General features: G+C 38.3%; 1 protein-coding gene across 1 annotated transcript in view; it reads right to left on the bottom strand.

Annotated features, from left to right (window-relative positions):
• The window catches only part of FAM135A (family with sequence similarity 135 member A), a 152,449-nt gene that overhangs the window by 29,035 nt on the left and 97,844 nt on the right, over positions 1 to 25,570 (bottom strand). The window contains exons 14-16 of the mRNA XM_052651592.1: positions 24,565 to 24,720; positions 1,542 to 1,615; positions 81 to 235 (exon numbers count right to left, since the gene is read on the bottom strand). Coding sequence (XP_052507552.1) covers positions 81 to 235; positions 1,542 to 1,615; positions 24,565 to 24,720 — 385 coding nt within the window. The remainder of the gene's footprint in view (positions 1 to 80; positions 236 to 1,541; positions 1,616 to 24,564; positions 24,721 to 25,570) is intronic.

The raw sequence follows: 25,570 nt of genomic DNA on the forward strand, positions 1-25,570 counted from the left end.
AAGGAATGGCTTTATGTATAGTAGGTAGAATATACTGCCAATGACACATAGCTTACATATTATAGTTAGATTACACTTACCTTCAGTAACTGAATCTAAATACCTATCTTCAAAGATAATAGGTAACGAATTGAGATCTCCATCTAATTCACTACATTCAATAGGCAGGGGTGGAAGAGAGCTGCAGAAGGAAGTGTTTTTGATAGCGGTGCACATCTGGAGATGACTCTGAGCACTGAAAAACATGTCTCACGTCAGACTGCAACCGAGATAATCATACCAGCTCCACCTCATAGTCCCCCAGGCACCATCCCCTCATCAGTCATGTGCTCCCCACCACTCAAAACACAAACACCTGACAAAGGAGTTCCTTGCTCAGAGATAAAAACTGCTACAATGAAAATTATTGACTTATAAAAATTATGGTTTACTGACAAATGTTATTTCAACGTGCTTTATCTGTACTTAATATATATGCACTTCCTAATTAGCTGAGAACATCATAGAAGAGAAAGACCAAAAGCTCAAATGTCTACTAATGATTTGATGATAATGTTGAATAAAAGTGTTCCGTTCCTACTGCTTACTTAACATATACTGATAAACACAACAGCTATTTTTAAAAAGGTATATACTTTTCTAATATAAAAGTTTTTTAAAAAAACTTTTTCTTATGAAAAATGTCCTAAACAAATCAAAGTACACAGAATAGCATAATAATCCCGTCAGCTTCAACAATGAGGATTTTCCCTCTTGCTTTGTCTGGACCTCCACTCACACACCCTATGATTATTTACGGTTCTCTTTTGTGGTACAGTTCACAGGCACTGAAACAAACACACCTTAGCTGTATGGTTCTGATAAGTGGACACACAATCAGAACATTTCCACCTGTCCAGAGAGTATTCTGTCATCCCAGGCAAACTCTCAGCCCAAGTCAACACCAAGACAACCACTGTCCTGACTTTTACTTCACCTTAGTTTTATGTGTTCCAGAACTTCATATAAACAGAATCATATATAATTTATTCTTTTATGTCTCGCTTCTTTTCACTCAGCATAATGTCCTCAAAATATTCTTTAAAGCCAAAGAAAACCCGATCTAAAAATACTCAGGAAGGAAAAAGGAAGGCATCTACTCTGGATATTTGAATTATAAATCTTTTACATAATGGCAAGAAGTGCCAGTCAGACTACTTTTGAGAACCTGCAATACATAATCGTAAATGTAAGAGATTCTGACCTGTGAAAATAGAGATACAACTAGATGACCAAATGGAAGGCTGGAGCCAGGACCTTGTGGGATGGGTAGATCTCATGTGTGAGATGGTATAATAGTGCAATGTGATCCTTTATGGAAGGCAGGGGTCTTCCGTGAAGCAATTCACAAGATTAAACACATCTGACTAAACAGGAGATTTCTGAACTTCAAATTCTCATTTCTTTTGCTGTAAATATTGTATATTCCATCATGATAAATTCTGAGATATCTTATATAAAAGGAGACAAAATCATTTAAACTTTGGATTTGTGCTACTCACTGAAGTTCCTGGTATGCAATGGCAGCTTCTCTTGGATGTTCAAAACAAAAGAAGGCCTCAGAAAACCTGCGCACCTGAAAAATTCCAAAAGGGAGTATGAATAACACGAAGCATCTAACAAGTCATGAGGTTTTAGGTGGTAGGAAGAAAAACACCCTCCGCAAGGGCCCCCATAACCTCCCCCATGAAGATTAACCTCTCTCCTCAGTGTTGCCAAACCTCTGTATGTTGGTACTTACTGCATGAGTTAAAAGAAAGAACAGAATGCAGAGTAAGAAACTTCGGCTTACATTATGGATTCACCATTCATCCTCCTTGAAGATGGGGATTCTGTCCTCACACCAAGAAGAGTGCCCAGCACACGAAAAAATAGTAGGACCACCTAGCTCCTGCTCCATGCTGTGTGCCAGGCAGCCCAGGACACGTCAGGTGAGCTGATGGGCGGACTCACTGACACTGTGACCTCAGGCATTTCACCTTAGGAGCCTTGATGACTTGCTTTCAATTACACTTAATACTTAGTCTACATACGGGGTTATTGTGAAGAGTAAGCATAATTACATGTTTGATATTTCTTTTTGAAACTGGAAGGTATATGTAAATATAAGCTATGACAATTACCATTGTAGCGTTCACATTTTTCCTTAAAATAATTGTTTATGTGAATTGTTTCCCCTCTTAATGTGTGATATTCTTTAGAGTAGGAGCTATGTTTGGGATGATCTTTGCTATCTATCTAAAATATATCTTGGTATGTTATAAAAGCAAGTGCTTCGTAAATATTGGTCAAATCTAGTTGAGTATTTCTTCCATCATAGTCGTATTTTGACCTTTTCATTTCTAATTATTCAAAGGCTTTGTCAGCTATGGACAGCAACTGAAGCACCAGTAAGGGCACGGAAAATATATTTTGTTTGAAGGGTACATGGAAGAGAGAGAAATCAGATTATAGCTAGGAATTACATTACACTGAAACTTTTTTCTAAAGGGAAAGAAGACTTGAGGTTCTTTGGTTTTAAATACACAGTGAATTGGAGAAATGTTTTATTCGTCATCAAGATACAGCCAGTTAAGTTTCTGATTTCCTCAGCCTATCTCCCTGAGTTGGTGAGACAGGATCTTCAGAGGGACAAGGGGAGGCATCTGTGAGGGAAGGATGTAACTGTGTCTTCACTTCAAATGCTGCAACTGACACTTCTTGCTCTCCAACACTAGCGGAGAGAAAAGGAAAACCATTTGCCTGTCTGTCAAAGAGGTTTTCCTGAGGGCTATAAAGTGTGAAGAAATCCAGCCTGAAGTGATCTGCGGCTGCAGCTGGGCCTGTCTTCTCAGACTCCTACGGTAAGAGCCATCATTTCTGGAGAGCAGCCACCCTCGTAAGCTCTATGCTAAGCACTTTACTTTTTTATTCTTTGATTTAAACCATATGAAAACCCTATGAAGTGAACATATTTTCATTTAACAACTGAGAAAACAGGCAGAAAGAAGTTAATTACTTGGCCAAGACAACAGAGCTGGCCCGTGACACACCTGGGTTTTCAAATAAGGGCTCGAGAAAAAGTGTTGTCTTGTGCTCCAACCACTGAGCTCTTCCCTTCTGCATTAAGACTCCCTATTGCCAGCAAGTCTTTTCTTCCCTTTCCTCTCTGAGCCCAGATGGAAGTTCTGGTCTAAACTTTCTCCTGCCCTGATTTTCATGCAGTGGCAACACGTGATGAATAAGGCTGGTGACTATACTGAGGCCATGACTAAGGCATCACTGCCACCTGATGGCAACACAGCTTAGTTCTGGGCAAAAGGCATTCATAGAAAAAATGTTAAATTTACAAATTCAAACTCAGGATATGAGTAACAGATATTAATACTCTGGTATACATAGTTGTGGGCATCCCAGGTGGCCCTAGTGGTAAAGAACCCACCTGCCAATGTGGGAGACATTAGAGATCCAGGTTTGATCCCTGGGTCAGGAAGACCCCCTGGAGGAAGGCATGGCAACCCACTTCAGTATTCTTGCCTGGAGAATCCCATGGGCAGAGGAGCCTGGTGGGCTACAGTCCATGGGGTCACAAAGAGTCGGACACGACTAAAGTGACTTAGCACGCATACATGATTGTAAAAGAAGTTTTGAGTATGTACCCTAAAGAATCTACTCATTTGGAAACATCAACTAGTCAAAATTTAACCAGGAAGTTAAAAAAAAAAAATAGCCTTCAAGGGTTCAAAATGGGTGTTTATAGTACTTTACAGAATTAAATGTTTATCTGTGTTCACCCTAATATGTTGCTTATAGTGCTAAATAATGTTTACTATGATAATTTTAACTAGTATTTGTTATCAGTGTAACTATGATTATTACAGTTATTAAAATTAATTATATAGTAAATTATTTTATTAAATATTATTCAATAAACAATCGAATATTTGTTATTAAATATAATATCTTATATTAAACAGAATTTAATTATTCAATAAATATTTAGCAAATAATTATTAAAATATACTATTATAAAATATATTAAATTATTAAATATAATACTTATATTTTATTAAATATATTATTAAATATATTTCACTAATTTTAAATTATTAAAACATTATTTATTAAATAGAATATGTTTATTATCATAAATGTAATATTACTGTACTAAATATAACATTTACATAATTTTATATCAAAATATAATATTTTAATATACATTATTATTAAAACATATTATTAAAAATAATTTTATACCTCCACATCCAAGTTAGAGTCTAATTATTAGTGTAGAGTCTAAATATGTGATGTATTATTTATGTTGCCTTGAAGAAAAAACACATCTCACAAATGTTTACTGAACAATATTCTTTGCATTCTTGCACTGTGCTCACAGTAGGATACTTTAGAGTCCACTTTTTATACAAAATTGATTTATGCTTACTATTAGATACAATTTTAAGTGATTTAAGTTACCTGGTTTCCCATTCCACAGTACATAAAAGAGCAAATGAACCAAGGGAAAAGGAGAGTTACAGAATACAGATTGTGTACAGAGGCATTAAATGTATGTAAGTATATGAGCCAAAAGAAACTTGATGCTGAAACAAAAATGCCTCCCTACACAAGGTGCATAATGATAACTAACTCATTTTCAAAAGGCTAACTTAGGTTCCGTACACTCTACTTCAGAAGGTAGGGAACCATGAGGCACATTACAAAGTTTCCATGTAAAATGTTCAGAAATAATTTAAGAAAAAATTAGCCCTTTAAAAAGCACATATTGGATAAAAACAAAGTTCACTTTTGGTTAGACTTATTTCCTGAAAACCCCTTCATGGATTACTGCCTTGTCATGGTGAAGAGGCTTGTGTAACTCAGTGAAGATATGAGGCATGCCAAGCACGGCCACCGAAGATGGACGGGTCACAGTGGAGGGTTCTGACAAAATGTGATACACCGGAGGAGGGAATGGTAAACCACCCCAGTATACCTGCCGTGAAAACCCCATGAACCGTACAAAACGGCAAAAAGATATGACACCAGAAGATGAGTCCCCTAGGTCTGAAGCTGTCCAATATGCTACTGGGAAAGAGCAGAGGACACCTACTAATAGCTCCAGAAAGAACGAAGCAGCAGGGCCAAAGTGGGAACAACACTCAGCTGTGAATGTGCCTGCTGATCAAAGTAGAATCCGATGCTGTAAAGAACAGTATTGTATAGGAACCTGGAAAGTTAGGTCCAAGAATCAAGGGAAATTGGACGTAGTCAAGTAGGAGATGATAAGAGTAAATAAACACTGAGATCTTAGGAATCAGTGAACTAAAATGGACAGAAATGGGTGACTTTAAGTCAGATGACCATTATATCTACTACTGTGGGCAAGAATCCCATAGAAGTAATGGAGTAACCCTCATAATCAACAAAAGAGTTTGAAATGCAGCACTTGGGTGCAATCTCAAAAACAACAGAATGATATCTGTTCGTTTCCAAGGCAAACCATTCAACATCACAGTAATTCAACTCTCTGCCGCAACCACTGATGCTGAAGAAACTGAAGGTTGATCAGTTCTATGAAGACCTAGAAGACCTCCTAGAATTAATGCCAAAAAAAGATGTCCTATTCATCATAGGGATTGCAAAGAGTTGGACACGACTGAGTGGCTAAGCACAGCACAGCATTTATCATAGGGGATTGGAATGCAAAAGTAGGAAGTTCTGCATGGACTTGCCTGGAATAACAGGCAAGTTTCCCCTTGGAGTACAAAATGAAGCAGGCAAAGGCTAACAGAATTCTCCCAAGAGAATGCACTGGTCATAGCAAATACTCTTTTTCAACAACACAAGAGATGATTTATACATGGACATCACCAAATAGTCAATGAGAAAATCAGATTGATTACATTCTTTGTAGCAGAAGAAGCTCTGTACAGTTAGCAAAAACAAGACCTGGAGCTGACTGTGGCTCAGATCATAAGCTTCTCATAGAAAAATTCAGGCTTAAACTAAGGAAAGCAGGGAAAACTGCTAGGAGAGCAAGGCACAACTTAAACCACCTATGAATATACAGTGGAGGTGACGAATAGATTCAAGGGACTACATCTAGTAAACAGAGTGCCTAAAGAACCATGGATAGAGGTCTGTAATATTGTACAGGAGGCAGTGAACAAAACCACCCCAAAGAAAAAGAAAAGCAAGAAGGCCAAGTGGTTGTCTGAGGAGGCTTTACAAATAGCTGAAGAAAGATAAATGAAACGCAAGGGAGGAAGGAAAATGTACACCCAACTAAAGGAAGAGTTCCAGAGAATAGCAAGGAGAGACAAGAAAGCCTTCTATGAACAATGAAAACAAATGGAGGAAAACACCAGAAGGGGAAAGACTAGAGATCTCTTTAAGAAAACTGGAAATATCAAAGGAACATTTCATCCAAAGATGGGCAAAATAAAGGACAGAAACAGTTAAGACCTAATAGAAGCAAAGAGACCAAGAAGAGATGGAAAGAATACCCAGAAGAACTATACAAAAAATATCTCAATGATTTGGATAACCGTGATGGTGTGGTCATTCACCTAGAGGAAGACATTCTGGAGTGTTAAGTCAAGTGGACCTTAGGAAGCACTGCTTAGGAAGCACTAACTGTCAATAAAGTTAGTGGAGATGATGGAATTCCAGCAGAGCCATTTAAAATCCTAAAAGATGTTTCTATCAGAGTGCTGCACTCAATATGTCAGCAAATTTGGAAAACCCAGCAGTGGCCGCAAAACTGGAAAAGGTCAATCCTCATCCCAATTTGCAAGAAGGGCAGTACTAGAGACAATTGCACTCGTATCCAATGCTAGTAAGGTTATGCTCAAAATCCTGCATGCTAGGCTTCAGCATTATATGAACTAAGAACTTCCAGATGTCCAAACTGGGTTTAGAAAAGGGGAACCAGAGATCAAATTGTCAGCATTTGCTGGATCACAGAGAAAGCAAGGGAATTCCAGAAAAAAAATCTACCTCTGTTTCGTTGACTACACTAAAGCCTCTGACTGCGTGGATCATAACATACTGTGTTAGAAAGATGGAAATACCAGACCACCTTATACCTGTCTCCTGAAAAACCTGTATGCTGGTCAAGAAGCAACAGTGAGAACTTTGTATGGAAAAACCAACTGCTTCAGGATTGAGAAAGGAGTATGACGAGGCTGTTTACTATCACTCTGTTTATTTAGTTTATACACAAAGTGCATCATGAGACATGCTGGGCTGGATGAGGTACAAGGCGGAATCAAGATTGCTGGGAGAAATACCAACAACCTCAGATATGTGGATGATACCACTCTAATGACAGAAAGAGAAGAGGAACTAAAGAAACTCTTGATAAGGGTGAAGGAAGAGAGTGAAAAAGCCAGCTTAAAACTAAACATTAAAAAAAACTAAGATCATGGCATCTGGTCCCATCACTTCACAGCAAATTAGAAGGGGAAAGGTGGAAGGAGTGACAGATTTCCTCTTCTTGGGCTCTAAAATCACTGTGGATGGTGACTGCAGCCATGAAATCAGAAGACCGCTGCTCCTTGGCAGGAAAGCTATAACAAACCTACACAGTGTGTTAAAAAACAAAGACATCACTTTGCCAATAAAAGTCTGTATAGTCAAGGCTATGGTCTTTCCAGTAGTTACATACAGTTGTGAGAGCTGGACCATAAAAATGGCTGAGTCCAAAGAATTGATGCTTTCAAACTGTGGTGCTGGAGAAGACTCTTGAGAGTCCCCTGGACAACAAGGAGATAAAACCAGTCAATCCTAAAGAAAATTAACCCTGAATTTCATTGGAAGGACTGATGCTGAAGCTGAAGCTCCATTACTTTCACCATCTGATTAGAACAGCCGACTCATTGAAAAAGACACTGATGCTGGGAAAGACTGAAGGCAGAAGAGAGTGACAGAGAATGGAATGGTTGGATGGCATCACTGACTCAATGGACATGAGTATGAACAAGCTCTGGGAGATGGTGAAGAACAGGTAAGCCTGGTGTGCTGCACTCCATGGGGTCGCAAAGAGTGGGACATGACTGAGCGACTGAACATTTACATATGTGTATGTGCATGTGTGTGTGTATTATCAATGGATATTACTCAGCCATAGACAGAATGAAATAATGCCACTTGCAGAAACATGGATGCACCTAGAGATTATCACACTAAGTGAAGTAAGTCACAGAGAAAGACAAATACCCTATGATATCACTTATATGTGGAATCTAAAATGACACAAATGAATTTATCTGTGAAACAGACTCACAGAGAACAGACTTGTGGCTGTCAAGGAGGAGGAGGACAGGAGGTGGGAAGAACTGGGAGTCTGGGATTCACAGAGGCAAACTATTATACACAGAACAGATAAACAACAAGGGCCTACTGTATGGCACAGGGAACAATATTCAATATCCTGTGATAAACCATAATGGAAAAGGAACACAAACAGGAACCAAAACAAAAAGGTACTCTTTCCATAGGCACATACAACCTGCCTCGAGGGAAGACAGGCTAGATTTCAGTTCCCACTCCCCCTAGCAGAATCCTCTTATTTAGGGAAAGGCCTAACACTGTTCTCAGGTGACACAGTGGTAAAGAATCTGCCTGCCAAGCAGGAGACACACGTTTGATCCCTGAATCAGGAAGATCCCCTGGAGAAGGAAATGGCAACCTATTCTAGTATTCTTGCCTGGGAAATCCCACAAAAGAGGAGTATGGTGGGCTACAGTCCACGGGGTAGCAAAGAGTCAGACGTGACTTGGTGACGAAACCACCACTACCACCCAAACCCGTTAATCAATTGGAGAACTTAAAAAATTCTACCCATGTCTGGGCCCCATTTAGCATTGGTAATTTTTACAGTTCCCAAGATGACTCTAATACACAGCTAAAGTTGAAAAGCACTATTTAACCTCAGTGAGACCAGGACAGAGAAACTGATATTGGATTGACTCTACTGGAAACAACTTACAAAACTGGACAAAATACATGGAGCAACTGCTTCAAGCCCTGAAGGATACCCACTGGATATGCAAAGAAGTGGGAAAATGTACCTTACAATCAGGAGATACAAGCAGTTTGTTGAAATAGACTCCACAATAACCCAGGTGCTAGAAATAGCAAGCAAGAATTAAAAAAAAAAAATTAAAACTAAAGGTTTAAGAGCAGTTTTAGAGAAAAATTGATCAGAAAGTATAGAAAATTCCAATTATACACCAAGCACCCACGTTTTTCCTATTATTTGGTCTTGTATTTGTTATAATTTGATGTTGTTGGTCAGTCGCTAAGTTGTGTCCCACTCTTTTGTGACTCCATGAATTGTAGCCTGCCAGGCTCCTCTGTCCATGGGGTCTCCCAGGCAAGAATACTGGAGTGGGTTCCCATTTCCTTCTCCAATAATTTGATGCATTTGTTATAACTGATGAACCAATGTTGACACATCATCAACAACTGAAGTTCATCACTTCATTAAGGTTTACCCTTGGTATCGTGCATGGTATGGGCTTTGACAAACGTATAAAGACAAATACCTTCCATCACAATGTCACAGAGAACAGTTCCACTGTCCTAAAGATCTCTCGTGCTCCACCCATCTGACTCTCTCCCAATTTCCCTGAGCTCGTGGCAACTACTGATTATTTCTTTAGTTTTTCCTTTTCCAGAATGTCATACAGTTGGAATCATATAGTGGTAACTCTCTTCAGATTGGCTTCATTTAGCAAAAATAAATTATTAAGGTTTTTCTATGTCTTTTCATGGTTTGAGAGTGCATTTCTTTTTATTACTGAAAAAATTCCATTATATGGATAAACAAAGATTTATTCATTCATCTGATGAAGAACAGTTAATTAGTCCAAGTTTAGGCAATTATGAAAAAAGCTGCTATAACATATGTATAGGTTTTTGCATACACCTAACTTTCAATTAATTTGGGAAAAAAATAAAAAAGCATGATAGCTGGATTGTAGTGTAAGAGTATGTCTGGATTTGTATGAAATTGCCAAACCATCTTCCAAACTGGCTGTACCATTTTGCATTCCCAACAGCAATGAATGAGAATTCCTGTTGGGTCCCCATCCTTATCAATATTTGGTGTTGTCAGTGTTTCTTATTTTAGTCATTCTTACAGGTGTGTATGGCATCTCATTGTTTTAATTTGCAATTCTCTGATAATGTTAAGTTGAGAATTTTCTTTCCCCAAGTGAATGGCTAGAGAGGGCTAGAATTGGGTCCTCCAGGTCAGCTGGGCTCCAGAAAGAGCTTCTGAGGAGGAAGGTCTTGTTAAGAAAGATAGAATGCTTTGAATGTATCTACAAATGACTATTTCCATCTCTCCCTGCATGAGGGGATTACTCTGATCATCATTATGCAAATCTGGTAGGATTCGAGCTAAAACTCATAGAAGTGTGGGTATCCCCTAAGACTGGGTCCTCTGGAGTTACTAACTCAAACTTGTCCAAACTGAGCCTCCAGAAATTTGTCAATTACAGTGTAAATTCTGCTCCCCTGGTACTGGCTCCTGGTGACTTCTGTTCATGGATATGTTTCTGCTTTAGCAAGATGTGATTCTCTGTAATCTCTCTTTACAGTTCAGGTGAGGTAGGCTGAAGTTTATCATGCAGCCTCAATTCTCAAATGGATATAAAAAGATGTGTTGACATTTGGTTTGTTCAGCTCTTTTTTTGTTGGTAGAAAGGAAGTGATGAAGTCCAAGTCTCTTACAAACCAGATCAGAAACCAGAACTCCAGGCAAGTACTTATAGGCAATAATTATACACTACCAAATGACTGAGAGCAGCTGATCATAATGAAGGAAGAGATGAGGAACCTCTGCAGAAAAATGAAACCATTAAAGAAAATACCAAGGGGAAATTTTGGATGTAAGAATATAATATCAGAAATGAAAATTTTATTAGATAAAATTTAGACCAGATCAGACACTACAGAAATGAGTTAGTGAATTCAAAGATGGAATAACAAAAATTATTCACTCCAAACAACACAGAGAAAAAAAACTAAAGACCCCAAAATATCAAAAGTGTAACAAGTGATAGAGAGTGCCAGAGAGAGAGCAGAGGGAAAAACTGGGGCATAAAAAAATCTATAGTTATGGCTAAAATTTTGATAAAAATATCACACTGCAGATCTAGGAATTAAAGCAAACCCTAAGGAAGATAAATTAAGAAAATACAAGGCACATCAAAATTAAATAGCTAAAAAACAAAGATAAAGAGAAGATCCTAACAGCAGCTGGAAGAAAACAACAATGTTTATCAGTGTTCCCAACCTTTTGGGCAGCAGGGAGGGACAGGTTTAGTGGAAGACAATTTTCCCATGGAAGGGGGTGGTGGTGGTGGTTTTCAGGTGATTCTCATACGAGGAGCACACTCTAGATCCCTTGCAGGCACAGTTTCACAGTAGCGTTCCTGCTCCTATGAGAATCTAATGCCACTGCTGACCTGATGGGAGGTGGAGCTCAAGTGGTAATGTGAGTGATGGGGAGATGCAAACACAGCAGCAGCTCTGGTCACTCACTTGCCTCTCACCTGTTGCTGTGCGGCCCTGTCTGTGGCCCAGGGGTTGGGAACCCTGATATCAATGACTGATTTAATATCACAGAGTATGGAGGACAGATGATAACGGTATGTCTTTAAAATAGCAAAGCAGAGACGAAAAAAATGGCAATCCAGAATGCTGATTAAACAACCCTATGAATCAACATGACCCAAGTTAGATTCATAATATACTATACCTATAAGTTTAGCAGGGTCATGGGATATAAAATCAATACGCAATAATCAATTGTACTTTTACAACTCTAGTAACAACCTTTAAAAAAATGAAATTAAAAGACCATTTATAACAACATCACATAATATAATTGCATAAAAGGGTTATAAATAAATAAAAGAGACTGAAAACTACAAAACACTTCTGAAAGAAATTAAAGACCTAAGTAAATGGGGAGCCAGGCCATGTTCACAGATTGGCTCAATATAATTAAGGGGAAAATTCTGTCTAAATTGATCTATAATTTTACTTAAACTGAAATGCCAGCATTATTTTTTTTCAGACTAAACTTTTTCTTTTGTTTTGGTTATAGTATAGCCAACTAACAATGCTGTAGCAGTTTCAGGTTGGAGAAGGCAATGGCACCCCACTCCAGCACTCTTGCCTGGAAAATCCCATGGACGGAGGAGCCTGGTAGGCTGCAGTCCATAGGGCCGCGAAGAGTCAGACACGACTTCACTTTCACTTTTCACTTTCATGCACTGGGATAAGGAAATGGCAACCCACTCCAGTGTTCTTGCCTGGAGAATCCCAGGGACGGCGGAGCCTGGTGGGCTGCTGTCTATGGGGTCGCACAGAGTCAGACACGACTGAAGCGACTTAGGAGCAGCAGTTTCAGGTGAACAGAGAAGGGAATCAGCCATCTATACACATGTATCTACTCTCCCCCAAACCTCCCTCCCAACCAGACTGGCATATAATGTTGAGTAGATTTCCATGTCCTTGTTGGTTACCCATTTTAAATATAGCAGTGTGTTCAGGACCTTCCCAACTCCCTAACTATCCCTTTCTCCAGGCAACCATAAATTCGTTTTCTAAATCTGTGAGTCTCTTTGTTTTGTAAGTAAGTTCATTTGTATCATTTATTTTTAGATTCCACATATAAGGGATGCCATATGATATTTATCGTTCTCTGACTTACTTCACTCAGTATGACACTGTCTAGGTCCACCCATGTTGCTGCAAATGGCCTTATTTCATTCTTTTTAATGGAATAATATTTCATTGTATATACATACCTCATCTTCTTTTTTAAAAAATTAATTTAATTGGAGGCTAATTACTTTACAATATTGTGGTGGGTTTTGCCATACATTGACATGAATCAGCCATGGTTGTACATGTGTCCCTGATCCTGAACGCCCCTGCCACCTCCCTCCCCATCCCATCCCTCAGGGTCATCCCAGTGCACCGACCTTGAGTACCGTTTCATGCATTGAACTTGGACTGGTGATCTATTTCACATATGATAATATATATGTTTCAAAGCTATTCTCTCAAATCATCCCACCCTCGCATTCTCCCAGAGTTCAAAAGTCTGTTCTTTGTGTTTCTTTTGCTGTCTCACATATAGGGTCATCGTTACCATCTTTCTAAATTCCATATATATGTATTAATATACTGTATTGGTGTTTTTCTGACTTATTTCACTCGGTATAATAGGCTCCAGTTTGGTCCACCTCATTAGAACTGATTCAAATGTGTTCTTTTTACAGCTGAGTAATAGTCCATTGTGTAGATGTAACACAGTTTTCTTATCCATTCGTCTGCTGATAGACATCTAGGTGGTTTCCATGTCCTAGCTATTGTAAACAGTGCTGCAATGAACACTGGGGTACATGTGTTTCTTTCAATTCTGGTTTTCTCAGTGTGTATGCCCAGCAACACCACATCTTCTTTGTCCATTTCTCTGTCAATGGACATTTAGGTTGCTTCCATGTCTTGGCTATTGTAAACAGTGCTGCAATGAAAACTGGAGTGCATATATCATTTCAAATCATGTTTTCCTCCTGATACATGCTGAGGAGGAGTGGGACTGCAGGATCATACGGTAGTTCTATATTTTAGTTCAGTTGCTCAGTCATGTCCGACTCTTTGCGACCCCATGAATCACAGCACGCCAGTCCTCCCTGTCCATCACCATCTCCCTGAGTTCACTCAAACTCACGACCATTGAGTCAGTGATGCCATCCAGCCATCTCATCCTCTGTCGTCCCCCTTCCTCCTGTCCCCGATCTCTCCCAGCATCAGAGTCTTTTCCAATGTAGCTCTATATTTAGTTTTTTAAGGAAACTTCATACTGTTCTCCATAGTGGCTATACCAATATACATTCCCACCAACAGTGTAAGAGGGTTCCCTACTCTCCATGCCCTCCCCAGCATTTATTTTTTGTCAGTTTTTTGATGATAGCCATTCTGACCAGTGTGAGGTGGTATCTCACTGCATCTTTGATTGGCATTTCCTTAATAACCAGCAGCGCTGAACATCTCTTCATGAGTCTGCTGGCCATCTATATGTCCTCTTTGGAGAAATATCTATTCAGGTCTTCTGTCCATTTTTTGAGTGTTCTGTTGGTTTTGATGCTGTTAAGCATCACAAACTGTTTGTAAATCTGGAGATTAATCCCTTATCAGTTCAGTTCAGTTCAGTTCAGTCACTCAGTCGTGTCCGACTCTTTGCGACCCCATGAACCGCAGCACACCAGGCCACCCTGTCCATTACCAATCCCTGGAGTACACCCAAACTCACATCCATTGAGTCAGTGATGCCATCCAGCCATCGCATCCTGAGTCGTCCCCTTCTCCTCCTGCCCTCAATCCCTCCCAGCATCAGTCTTTTCCAATGAATCAGCTCTTTGCATGAGGTGGCCAAACTATTGGAGTTTCAGCTTCAGCATCAGTCCTTCCAATGAACACCCAGGACTGATCTTTAGAATGGACTGGTTGGATCTCCTTGCAGTCCAAGGGACTCTCAAGAGTCTTCTCCAACACCACAGTTCAAAAGCATCAATTCTTTGGCGCTCAGCTTTCTTTATAGTCCAACTCTCACATCCATACATGACCACAGGAAAAACCATAGCCTTGACTAGATGGACCCTGGTTGGCAAAGTAATGTCTCTGCTTTCGAATATGCTGTCTAGGTTGGTCATAACTTTTCTTCCAAGGAGTAAGAGTCTTTTAATTTCATGTCTGCAATCACCATCTGCAGTGATTTTGGAGCCCTCAAAAATAAAGTCAGCCACTGTTTCCCCATCTATTTCCCATGAAGTGATGGGACCAGATGCCATGATGTTAGTTTTCTGAATGTTGAGCTTTAAGCCAACTTTTTCACTCTCCTCTTTCATTTTCATCAAGAGGCTCTTTAGTTCTTCACTTTCTGCCATAAGGGTGGTGTCATCTGCATATCTGAGGTTATTGATATTTCTCCCAGCAATCTTGATTCCAGCTTGTGCTTCCTCCAGCCCAGCGTTTCTCATGATGTACTCTGCATAGAAGTTAAATAAGCAGGGTAACAATATTCCAGCTTGTGCTTCCTCCAGCCCAGCGTTTCTCTTGATGTACTCCTTTTCCTATTTGGAACCAGTCTGTTGTTCCATGTCCAGTTCTAACTGTTGCTTCCTGACCTGCATACAGGTTTCTCAAGAGGCAGGTCAAGTGGTCTGGTATACTCATCTCTCTCAGAATTTTCTACAGTTTATTGTGATCCACACAGTCAAAGGCTTTGGCATAGTCAATAAAGCAGAAATAGATGTTTTTCTGGAACTCTCTTGCTTTTTCAATGATCCATCGGATGTTGGCGATTTGATCTCTGGTTCCTCTGCCTTTTCTAAAACCAGCTTGAACATCTGGAAGTTCACGGTTCATGTATTGCTGAAGCCTGCCTTGGAGAGTTTTGAGCATTACTTTACTAGCGTGTGAGATGAGTGCAACTGTGCGGTAGTTTGAGCATTCCTTGGCATTGCCTTTCTTTGGGATTGCAATGAAAACTGACCTTTTCCAGTTCTGTGGCCACTGCTGAGTTTTCCATACTCGCTGGCATACTGAGTGCAACACTTTCAAAGTGTCATCTTTCAGGATTAGAAATAGCTCCACTGGAATTCCATCACCTCCACTAGCTTTGTTCATAGTGATGCTTCCTAAGGCCCACTTGACTTCACATTTCAGGATGTCTGGCTCTAGCTGAGTGATCACATCATCGTGATTATCTCAGTCACATCATTTGCAAATATTTTCTCCCAATTTATGGGTTGTCTTTTCATTTTGTTTATTGTTTCCTTTGCTGTGCAAAAGCTTTTAAGTTTAAGTAGGTCCCATTTGTTTTTATTCCCATTATTCTGGGATATGGATTGAAAAAGATACTGCTGTGATATATGCCAGAGAGTGTTCTGCCTATGCTTTCCTCTAGGAGTTTTACAGTGTCTGATCTCACATTTAGGTCTTAAATCCATTTTGAGATTATCTTTGTATATGTTCTATACATATACAAAATGATCTAACTTCATTTTTTAAAATACGTATTGTCCAATTTTCCCAGCACCATTTGTTGAAGAGACTGTCTTTCCAACATACTTCATCATCAATTAACTGACCATAGCTGAATGGGGTTATTTCTGCATTTTCTATCCTGTTCCATTGATCTATATTTCTAGTTTTGTGCCAGTACCATACTGTTTTGATGACTGCAACTTTGTAGTATAGCCAGGGAGCCTGATTTCTCCAGCTCCGTTTTTTAAGCTTGCTTTGGCTCTTTGGGATCTTTTGTACCTCCATACAAATTTTGAGTTTTTTTTTGTTCTCATTCTGTGAAAAATGCTATTGGTAACTTGATAGGGATTGTGTTGAATCTGTAGATTGCCTTGGGTACTACAGTCATTTTGACAATATTGATTTTTGCAATCCAAAAATATGGTGTATCTTCCCATCTGTTTATGTCTTCTTTGATTTCTTCCATCAGTATCTCACAGTTTTCAGAGTACAGGCTTTTTGTATCCTTAGGTAGATTTATCCCCAGGTATTTTATTCTTTTTGATGCAATGGTAAATGGAATTGCTTCCTGAATTTCTCTTTCTGATTTTTCACTGTTAGTGTAGGGAAATGCAACAGATTTCTGTGTATTAATTTTGTAACCTGCAAATTTACCAAATTCATTGCTGAGTTTTAGTAGTTTTCTGGTAGCATCTTTAGGATCTATGTATAGCATCATGTCATCTGCAAATACTGATAGTTTAACTTCTTTTCCAATTTAGATTCCCCTTACTTTTTCTTTTCTGATTACTATAGCTAGGACTTCAAAAACTATGTTGAATAAAAGAGGCGAGAGTGGACATTCTGGTCTTATTTCTGATCTTAGAGGGGATGCTGTCAGTTTTTCACTATTGAGTATGATGCTAGCTGTAGGTTTGTAGAATATGGTCTTTATTCTGTTGATTTATGTACCCTCTATGCCCACTTTCTGGAGTGTTTTTTTTTAAATCATAAATGGGTGCTGAATTTCATCAAAAGCTTTTCTAGCATCTACTGAGATGATCATATAATTTTTATCCTTCAATTTGTTGATGTGGTATATTACCTTGATTGATTTGTGGATGTTGAAAAATGCTTGTATCACTGGAATGAATCCTACTTGATCATAGTGTAAGATCTTTTCAATGTACTGTGGGATACAGATTGCTAGTATTTTGTTGAGGATTTTTGCATCTATGTTCATCAGTGATACTGGATTATAATGTGTGTGTGTGGTATCTTTGGTTTTGGTTTCAGAGTGATGGTGGCCTCATAAAATGAGCTGGGGAGTTTTCCTTCCTCTGTGATTTTTTAGAACAGTTTCAAAAGGAGAGGTGTTAACTCTTCTCTAAACATTTGATAAAATTTACCTGTGAAGCCGTCAGGGCCTGGACTTTTGTTTGTTGGGAGGTTTTTAATAACAGTTTCAATTTCAGTGCTTGAGACTGGTCTGTTCATGTTTTCTATTTCATCTTGGTTCAGTCTAAGGAGACTGTACCTTTCTAAGAACTTGTGCATGTCTTCTAGATTGTCCATTTCATTGGCATACAATTGTTCATAGTAGTCTCTTATGATCCTTGATATTTCTATGGAGTCAGTTGTAACTTCTCCCTTTTCATTTCTAATTTAATTGATTTGAATCCTCCCTCCCTTTTTTTTTCTTGGTTTCTGGCTAAAGGTTTATCAATTTTGCTTATCTTTTCAAAGAACAAGCTTTTAGTTTCATTGATCTTTGAGATTTTTCTTTGTCTCTATTTCATTCATTTCTGCTCTAATTTTTACGATTTCCTTTCTTCTGTTAACCATAGGTTTGCTTTTTCTTCTTTCTCTAATTGTTTTAAGTATAAGGTTAGGTTGTTTAAGGTTTTTCTTGTTTCTTGAGGCAACTGCATATTGCCATAAACTTTCCACTTAGAACAGCTTTTGTTGCATCCCATAAGTTTTCAACCATTGTGCTTTCATTTTCATTTGTCTCTAAGTTTTTTTTTTAATTTCCTCTTTGAGTTTTTCAGTGGTCCAATAGTTTCTGAGTAGCATATTGTTTAGCTGCTACGTATTTATGTTTTTTAGAGTATTTTCTTGTGATTTATTTCTAATCACAGAGCTTTGTGACAGAAAAAATGATATAATTTTGATTTTGTAAATTTACCAAGACTTGTCTTATGGCCCAGCATGTGGTCAATCCTGGAGAGTGTTCCATGTATACTTGAGAAGAATGTAAAGTCTGCCACTTTTGGGTGAAACGCTCTATAAATATCAATTAAATCCAACTGATTTAAACTGTCATTTAAGGTCCGTGCTCCTTATTAATTTTCTGTCTAGAGAAAGTGGGGTTTTAAAGTTCCCCACTATTATATCTTACTATTGATTTTTCTGTTTATATTTGTTAGTATTTGCCTTACATACTGAGGTACTCCTATGTTGGGTGCATATATATTTATAATTGTTATATCTTTTTCTTGAACACTTGATCATTATCATGTGTCCTTATTGTCTCTTAGAACATTCTTTGCTTTAAAGTCTATTTTGTCTGATGTAAGTATTGTTACTCCAGCTTTCTTATGAATTCGCTGTGTGTGGAATACCTTCTCCCATCCCCTTACATTCAGTCTGTAAGTCTGTGGTGGGTCTCGTGTAGACAACACATCTATGGGTCTTGTTTCTGTATCTACCCAGCCAGTCTATGTCTTTTGGTTGGTGTCTTTAATCCATTTACATTTAAGGCAATTATTAAGGCAATATGTATGATCCCAGAGGTGTCTTAGGCTATCTTCATTTCTTTTCATTCTTTTTTCTACATTCTGTTTTGCAGCAGTGATTTCCACCATTCTATCTTCCAGGTCACTAATCCGTTCTTTTGCCTCAGTTATTCTGCTATTAATTCCTTCTACTGTATTGTTCATCTCTGTTTGTTTGTTCTTTTGTTTTTCTAGACTTTTGGTAAACATTTATTTCATCTTCTCAATCTTTGCCCACCATTCTTTTTCCGAGATCCTGGATCATCTTCATTATAATTATTCTGAATTTTTTTTAAGAATTTTCAGAATTATTCTGAATTCATCTAAGACCAATAAATCAATATATTGAGATAAAAGAAAACCCCTTGAGAAATATAATTTACCAAAATTGATTGAAAAATAAATAAAATGTAGCATTCCCACTAACACTATAACATCTAAATCTAATCATAATGAAATTGAAGACCAGATTGAAGATTGGTCTAAAAATTACTGGCTAAAGTTGTGAAAGGCAAAGAAAATAAAAGGAAGAATGAAGATTAAGTGAGTCTGAAGAGTTTAAGGGGATGTGATAACTGATTGCAATATGTGACCCTGAGATTGATCCTGGTAAAGGTTGTCACACAGGGTGTTATTAAGACAACTGACCAGATTTAAAAATGAATCATGTAGTAGTTATCAGTATTTCAGTACAGTTCAGTTACTCAGTTGTGCCTGACTCTTTGCGACCCCACGGACTGCAGCACACCAGGCCTCCCTGTCCATCACCAACCCCCAGAGATTGCTCAAACTCATGTCTATCGAGTTGGTGATGCCATCCAATCATCTCATCTTATCTTCTGTTGTCCCCTTCTCTTCCTATCTTCAGTCTTTCCCAGTATCAGGGTCTTTTCCAGTGAGTCAGTTCTTCACACCAGGTGGTCAAAGTACTGGAGTTTCAGCTTCAGCATTAGTCCTTCCAATGAATATTCAGGACTGATTTCCTTTAGGATTGACTGGTTGCATCCCCTTACAGTCCAGGGACTGTCAAGAGTCTTCTTCAACACAGTTCAAAAGTATCAATTGTTCAGTGCTCAGCTTCTTTTTATAGTCCAACTCTCACATCCATACATGACTACTGGGAAAACCATAACTTTGACTTGATGGACCTTTGTTGGCAAAGTAATGTCTCTGCTTTTTAATATGCTGTCTTTAACAGGTTGGTCTAGCTTTTCTTCCAACGAGCAAGTGTCTTTTAATTTCATGGCTGCAGTCAGAATCTGCAGTGATTTTGGAGCCCCCCAAAATAAAGTCTCTCACTGTTTCCACTGTTTCCCCATCTATTTGCCATGAAGTGATGGGACTGGATACCATGATCTTAGCTTTTTGAATGTTGAGTTTTAAGCCAGCTTTTTCACTCTCCTCTTTCACTTTCATCAAGAGGCTCTTTAGTTCTTCAGTTTCTACCATAATGGTGGTGTCATCTGCATATATGAGATTATTCATATTTCTCTTGGCAATCTTGATACCAGCTTGTGCTTCATCCAGTCCAGCATTTTACATGATGTACTGTGCATATAAGCTAAATAAGCAGGGTAACAGTATACAGCCTTGACATACTCCTTTCCTAATTTGGAACCAGTCTGCTATTCCATGTCTGGTTCTAAGCCTTGACATACTCCTTTCCTAATTTGGAACCAGTCTGCTATTCCATGTCTGGTTCTAACTGTTACTTCTTGACCTGCATACGGGTATCTCAGGAGGCAGGTAAGGTGGTCTGGTATTCCCATCTGTTTAAGAATTTTCTACAGTTTGTTGTGATCCACACATGTTAAAGGCTTTGGTGTAATCAATAAAGCAGAAGTAGATGTTTTTCTGGAACTCCGTTGCTTTTTCGATGATCCAGCGGATGTTGGCAATTTGATCTCTGGTTCCTCGGCCTTTTCTAAAACCAGCTTGAACATCTGGAAGTTCACAGTTCACTTACTGTTGAAGCTTGGCTTGGAGAATTTTGAGCATTACTTTGCTAGAGTGTGAGATGAGTGTAATTGTGCAGTAGTTTGAACATTCTTTGGCATTGCTTTTCTTTGGGACTGGAATGAAAACTGACCTTTTCCAGTCCCATGGCCACTGCTGAGTCTTCCAAATTTGCTGGCATATTGAGTGTAGCACTTTAACAGCATCATCTTGTAGGATCTGAAATAGCTCAACTGGAATTCCATCACCTCCACTAGCTTTGTTCATAGTGATGCTTCCTAAGGCCCACTTGACTTTGCGTTCAAGGATGTCTGGCTCTAGGTGAGTGACCACACTGTCATGGTTACCTGGGTCATTTAAGATCTTTTTTGTATAGTTCTTCTGTGTATTCTTGCCACCTCTTCTTAATCTCTTCTGCTTCTGTTAGGTCCCTGCCTTTAGGTTTCTGCCCTTTATTGTGCCCATCTTTGCATGAAATTTTCCCTTGGTATCTCTGATTTTCTTGAAGAGATCTCTAGTCCTTCCTTTTCTATTGTTTTCCTCTATTTCTTTGCACTGAGGAAGGCATTCCTATCTCTCCCTGCTATTATTTGAAGTTCTGCATTCAAATGGGTTTATTTTTCTTTTTCTCCTTTGCCTTTAGCTTCAGTATTAAATGTCTTAAAGCTGATCACTGTACTGTGGTTAAGTAAGAGGATATCTTTGTTCTTAGTCAATATGCCCTGAAGTATTTAAGGAAAAACGAGTATAATGTCTATAACTACCAAATGGCCCAGAAAAAAAAAACCTGTGTGTGTGTATATTTATATGGGTGCTGTGTCTGTCTAGTCAAGGCTATGGTTTTTCCTGTGGTCATGCATGGATGTGAGAGTTGGACTGTGTAGAAGGCAGACTGCCGAAGAATTGATGCTTTTGAACTGTGGTGTTGGAGAAGACTCTTGAGAGTCCCTTGGACTGCAAGGAGATCCAACTAGTCCATTCTGAAGCAGACAGCCCTGGGATTTCTTTGGAAAGAATGATGCTGAAGCTGAAGCTCCAGTACTTTGGCCACCTCATGCGAAGAGTTGACTCATTGGAAAAGACTCTGATGCTGGGAGGGATTGGGGGCAGGAGGAGAAGGGGCGACAGAGGATGAGATGGCTGGATGGCATCACTGACTCGATGGACGTGAGTCTGAGTGAACTCCGGGAGTTGGTGATGGACAGGGAGGCCTCACGTGCTGCGATTCATGGGGTCGCAAAGAGTGGGATACAACTGAGCGACTGAACTGAACTGTGCTGTGCTTAGTTGCTCAGTCGTGTCTGACTCTTTGGGACCCCATAGCTGTACCCCACCAGCTCCTTTGTCCATGGAGATTCTCTAAGGAAGAATATTGGAATGGGTTTCCATGCCCTCCTCCAGGGGGATCTTCCCAGCCTAGGGATTGAACCCAGGTCTTCTACATTGAGGTGGATTCTTTACCACCTGGGTCACCAAGGAAGCTCCAGAATACTGGAGTGGGTAGCCTATCCCTTCTCCAAGGGAATTTCCCAACCCAGTAATCTAACTAGGGTCTCCAGAATTGCAGGAGAATTCTTTACCAGTTGAGCGACTGGGAATGTGTATCTATTGACAAAAAGAAGGAATGATGAAGCAAATGTGCCAAAATGGTAACTTGTGATTTTGACTAAGAATATATGGGAGTAAGTTGTACTACTTCTGTAATACTTCTGATGGTTCTCTACTATATTTTAGAAACTTTATGATTTTGCCTTTCATGTCTGTTTTTAGTCCATCTGGAACTGAATTTTATATAATGCAGTTATATAATACCCAATTGTCCCAATATCATTTATTGATCATGTCATATCTTCCTTGCTGATCTGTACATATTATGTCCAAATACAGGTGTATCTCTGTCTGGCTTTTCTCCTGTGTTCCATCGACAAATTAAGGCCTCTACTTCATCAAAAGACAGCATGAAGATAGTGGAAAAAATCATGAAATGAGAAAAAGATTTATAAAACATTCAACAAAGATCAGTACTTAGAATACACAGAAAACTATTATAAATCAAGAATAAAAAGAAAACTAATCTGATAGAAAAATGGGCAGCCAGTTTGGACACGTACTTCACAAACAGGAAATCTACACAGCCAAGAGTCATACAGAATGGTGCTCAAGTCATCAAAAAATAGAAATAAAACCAAAATGATATACCATTTTACATCCATCTTACAAAAGTTTAAAAGTCTGCCAATATCAAGAATTGGGGAGGAGGTGGAATAAGAACTTTCATATGGTGCTTGTGGGAGTGGAAATAAGCACCACTTTGGAAACCAGGGTAGTATTATATAATAGAATTGACGTTATTTGTACCTTATGACACAGCAATGTCTTTCATAGGTAAATACATCACAGAAACTGTTATGACAGGAAATATGTGTAAGAATATTCACAGCAGCTTGGTTTACAGTATCTACAAATCTGAAATAATCCAAACACTTATCAACAGTAAAATGGACAAACAAATTGTAGGTATATTCAAATGGAAACACATTATAGAAATGAAAATAAGCAAGCTACAGCTACTAACAACAAAAAAATAGATTAATCTCCAAAACAAAATCTCAACTGAAAGAAGCAATATACAAAAGAATACACACTGTATGAATTCATTTATGTAGAATTCAGTAATATAGGCTGAATAACTAAAAGAGAAAGAAGGAACTTACTGAGAAGGATGGCGATTCCTTGTAAATGTCATAAAAGGGTAGAAATTGGAACAAATACATAGAACATATCTGTGGTATTGACAATATTCTATTTCTTGATCTGGGTGATCATTAAAAGGGTATGTACTTTTAACCACTTGTTAAAATGTGCATGTTTTATGAACGTTTCTGATTTTGATTATATATTGTGCTTTATGTAGTAGCTCAGATGGTAAAGAACCCACTTGCCAGCAGGAGACCCCGGTTTGATCCCTGGTTTGGGAAGATCCCTTGGAGAAAGGAACGGCAACCCACTCCAGTGTTCCTGCCTAGGGAATTCCATGGAGGGACCATGGGGTCACAAAGAGTTGGACACGACTGAGCAACTAACACTTTCACTTGTGCTTTATAGTTAAGAAAAGAAAAACCAGAAAAGAAAAGAAAATACACATGATGTTTTGTGGAACTAATTCAGGAAAATTAGTGTGCATACAGAGTACATAAGGAGATAAGGCTAAAGAGACAGAGATTTAACATCTTGAAGCCTCTTGACACAATGAAAAATTGTACAAAATTTTCTGCATAGTGTCCATACCAGACCTATAACAACCCCCATGTCTAGATTACTCCCCCAAGCCTGCAAAGTTCATAATATATATCTCTAAATGAGGTGAAGGAAGGAGAGAGGAAAGGAGGGAGTATGAGGTTTGGAGAGAGATATTCTGTCTATTCTGAGATGGCTTTTTAGTTCTGGTTTCTTTTTCTTAAGAGATCTGGTGATAATTCCTGTTCCTGGATTCCAAGAGCTATCCTTTATTGTATATTTTATTTCATATAGGTGGTATCTGTTAGTAGCAAGGGTTATAGCTGAGATAGGTCATATATTCAACTGTATTCTTCTATTCTTAACTTTAGGAATCAAACAATAACACAATGATAGATGTCTCTTTTCTCATTTATGAACATATTAGATAAAAATCAGAATTTTTATTCATAAGAAATTTCTAAATATAAATGACAATATTCATTAAAATGCTCTAAAATCACTTATTTTTATAACTTACCCTCAGAGTATGGTGCTCTTGTGCTAGTAATAGTCTTAGTTCCTCATGTAGTGTTATAACTTCCAGAAATTGTCCCCATAAAGCCATTAAAAGTGAGCAAAGTTGTGCAAGATTCATATTTATAAGTTCTGCCAGTTCATCAGGATTTTCTATTTTCTGAAATGACAAGAAAAAAAAAACTGGTCTCTGAGAATTACCATAACACATATATTACTGAGAGTATTAATACAAAGGCAAATTTTTTAGTTTTAAAATATGTACATCTGTGCCCGCTTGCATGTGTGTGTCGAGACAGACCAACTGACCAATGGCTTTTTTCCTATCTTGATAGTAACTTGGTAGTTACATTTTAGATAACTTAACCAATATTTCAATATCTGAAATATCAGATATATTCTAAAGTTACAAATCAGGATTCTATAGAACATGATCAAATTCAAACACTAAGACTAGGAATTTTAAGCACAACAAATCCTGATCGAAGTTATAAAATTTTTGAAAGATTGTGAAATCTTAAAATATGATTTATTTTCAATCAATTAAGTAATTTAAAGGTCACGTGCTCCTCAGAAAGGATTGAGATTCTCGCGAAAACTGCTCTTCCTTCACATCTCTGCTCCTAGATTTTATTTTGCTCACAGAAACCCTTTCCCAGAGTTGTCAAATACTTCTTTTTTCTATTCTAACAATTCATGCATCCAGTATTTATTGAGCACATTTTACATGCTAGGGGGCTACACTGTACAGACACCAAGATTAATATGAAAAGATCACAGTCTAATGAGGAAAGAAAAGTGGATAAACAAATATATATTTATTATATGTATATATATTATGAATGAATAGTGATATTAAGTTGTTCTGTTTATTTAAATATTCATCTTAATTGATGACAGAAATTAAGAGTACTGAATGAAATGTAGAATTTTCTTGAAGGCTTTTAGTTTTCTTGAATTGATACAGTAAGAACTTCTGAGCAAAGAATAACAAAGACTATAAAGCAGAA

The sequence above is a fragment of the Budorcas taxicolor genome, chromosome 14, assembly GCF_023091745.1.
Source record: "Budorcas taxicolor isolate Tak-1 chromosome 14, Takin1.1, whole genome shotgun sequence".
Taxonomy (NCBI): domain Eukaryota; kingdom Metazoa; phylum Chordata; class Mammalia; order Artiodactyla; family Bovidae; genus Budorcas; species Budorcas taxicolor.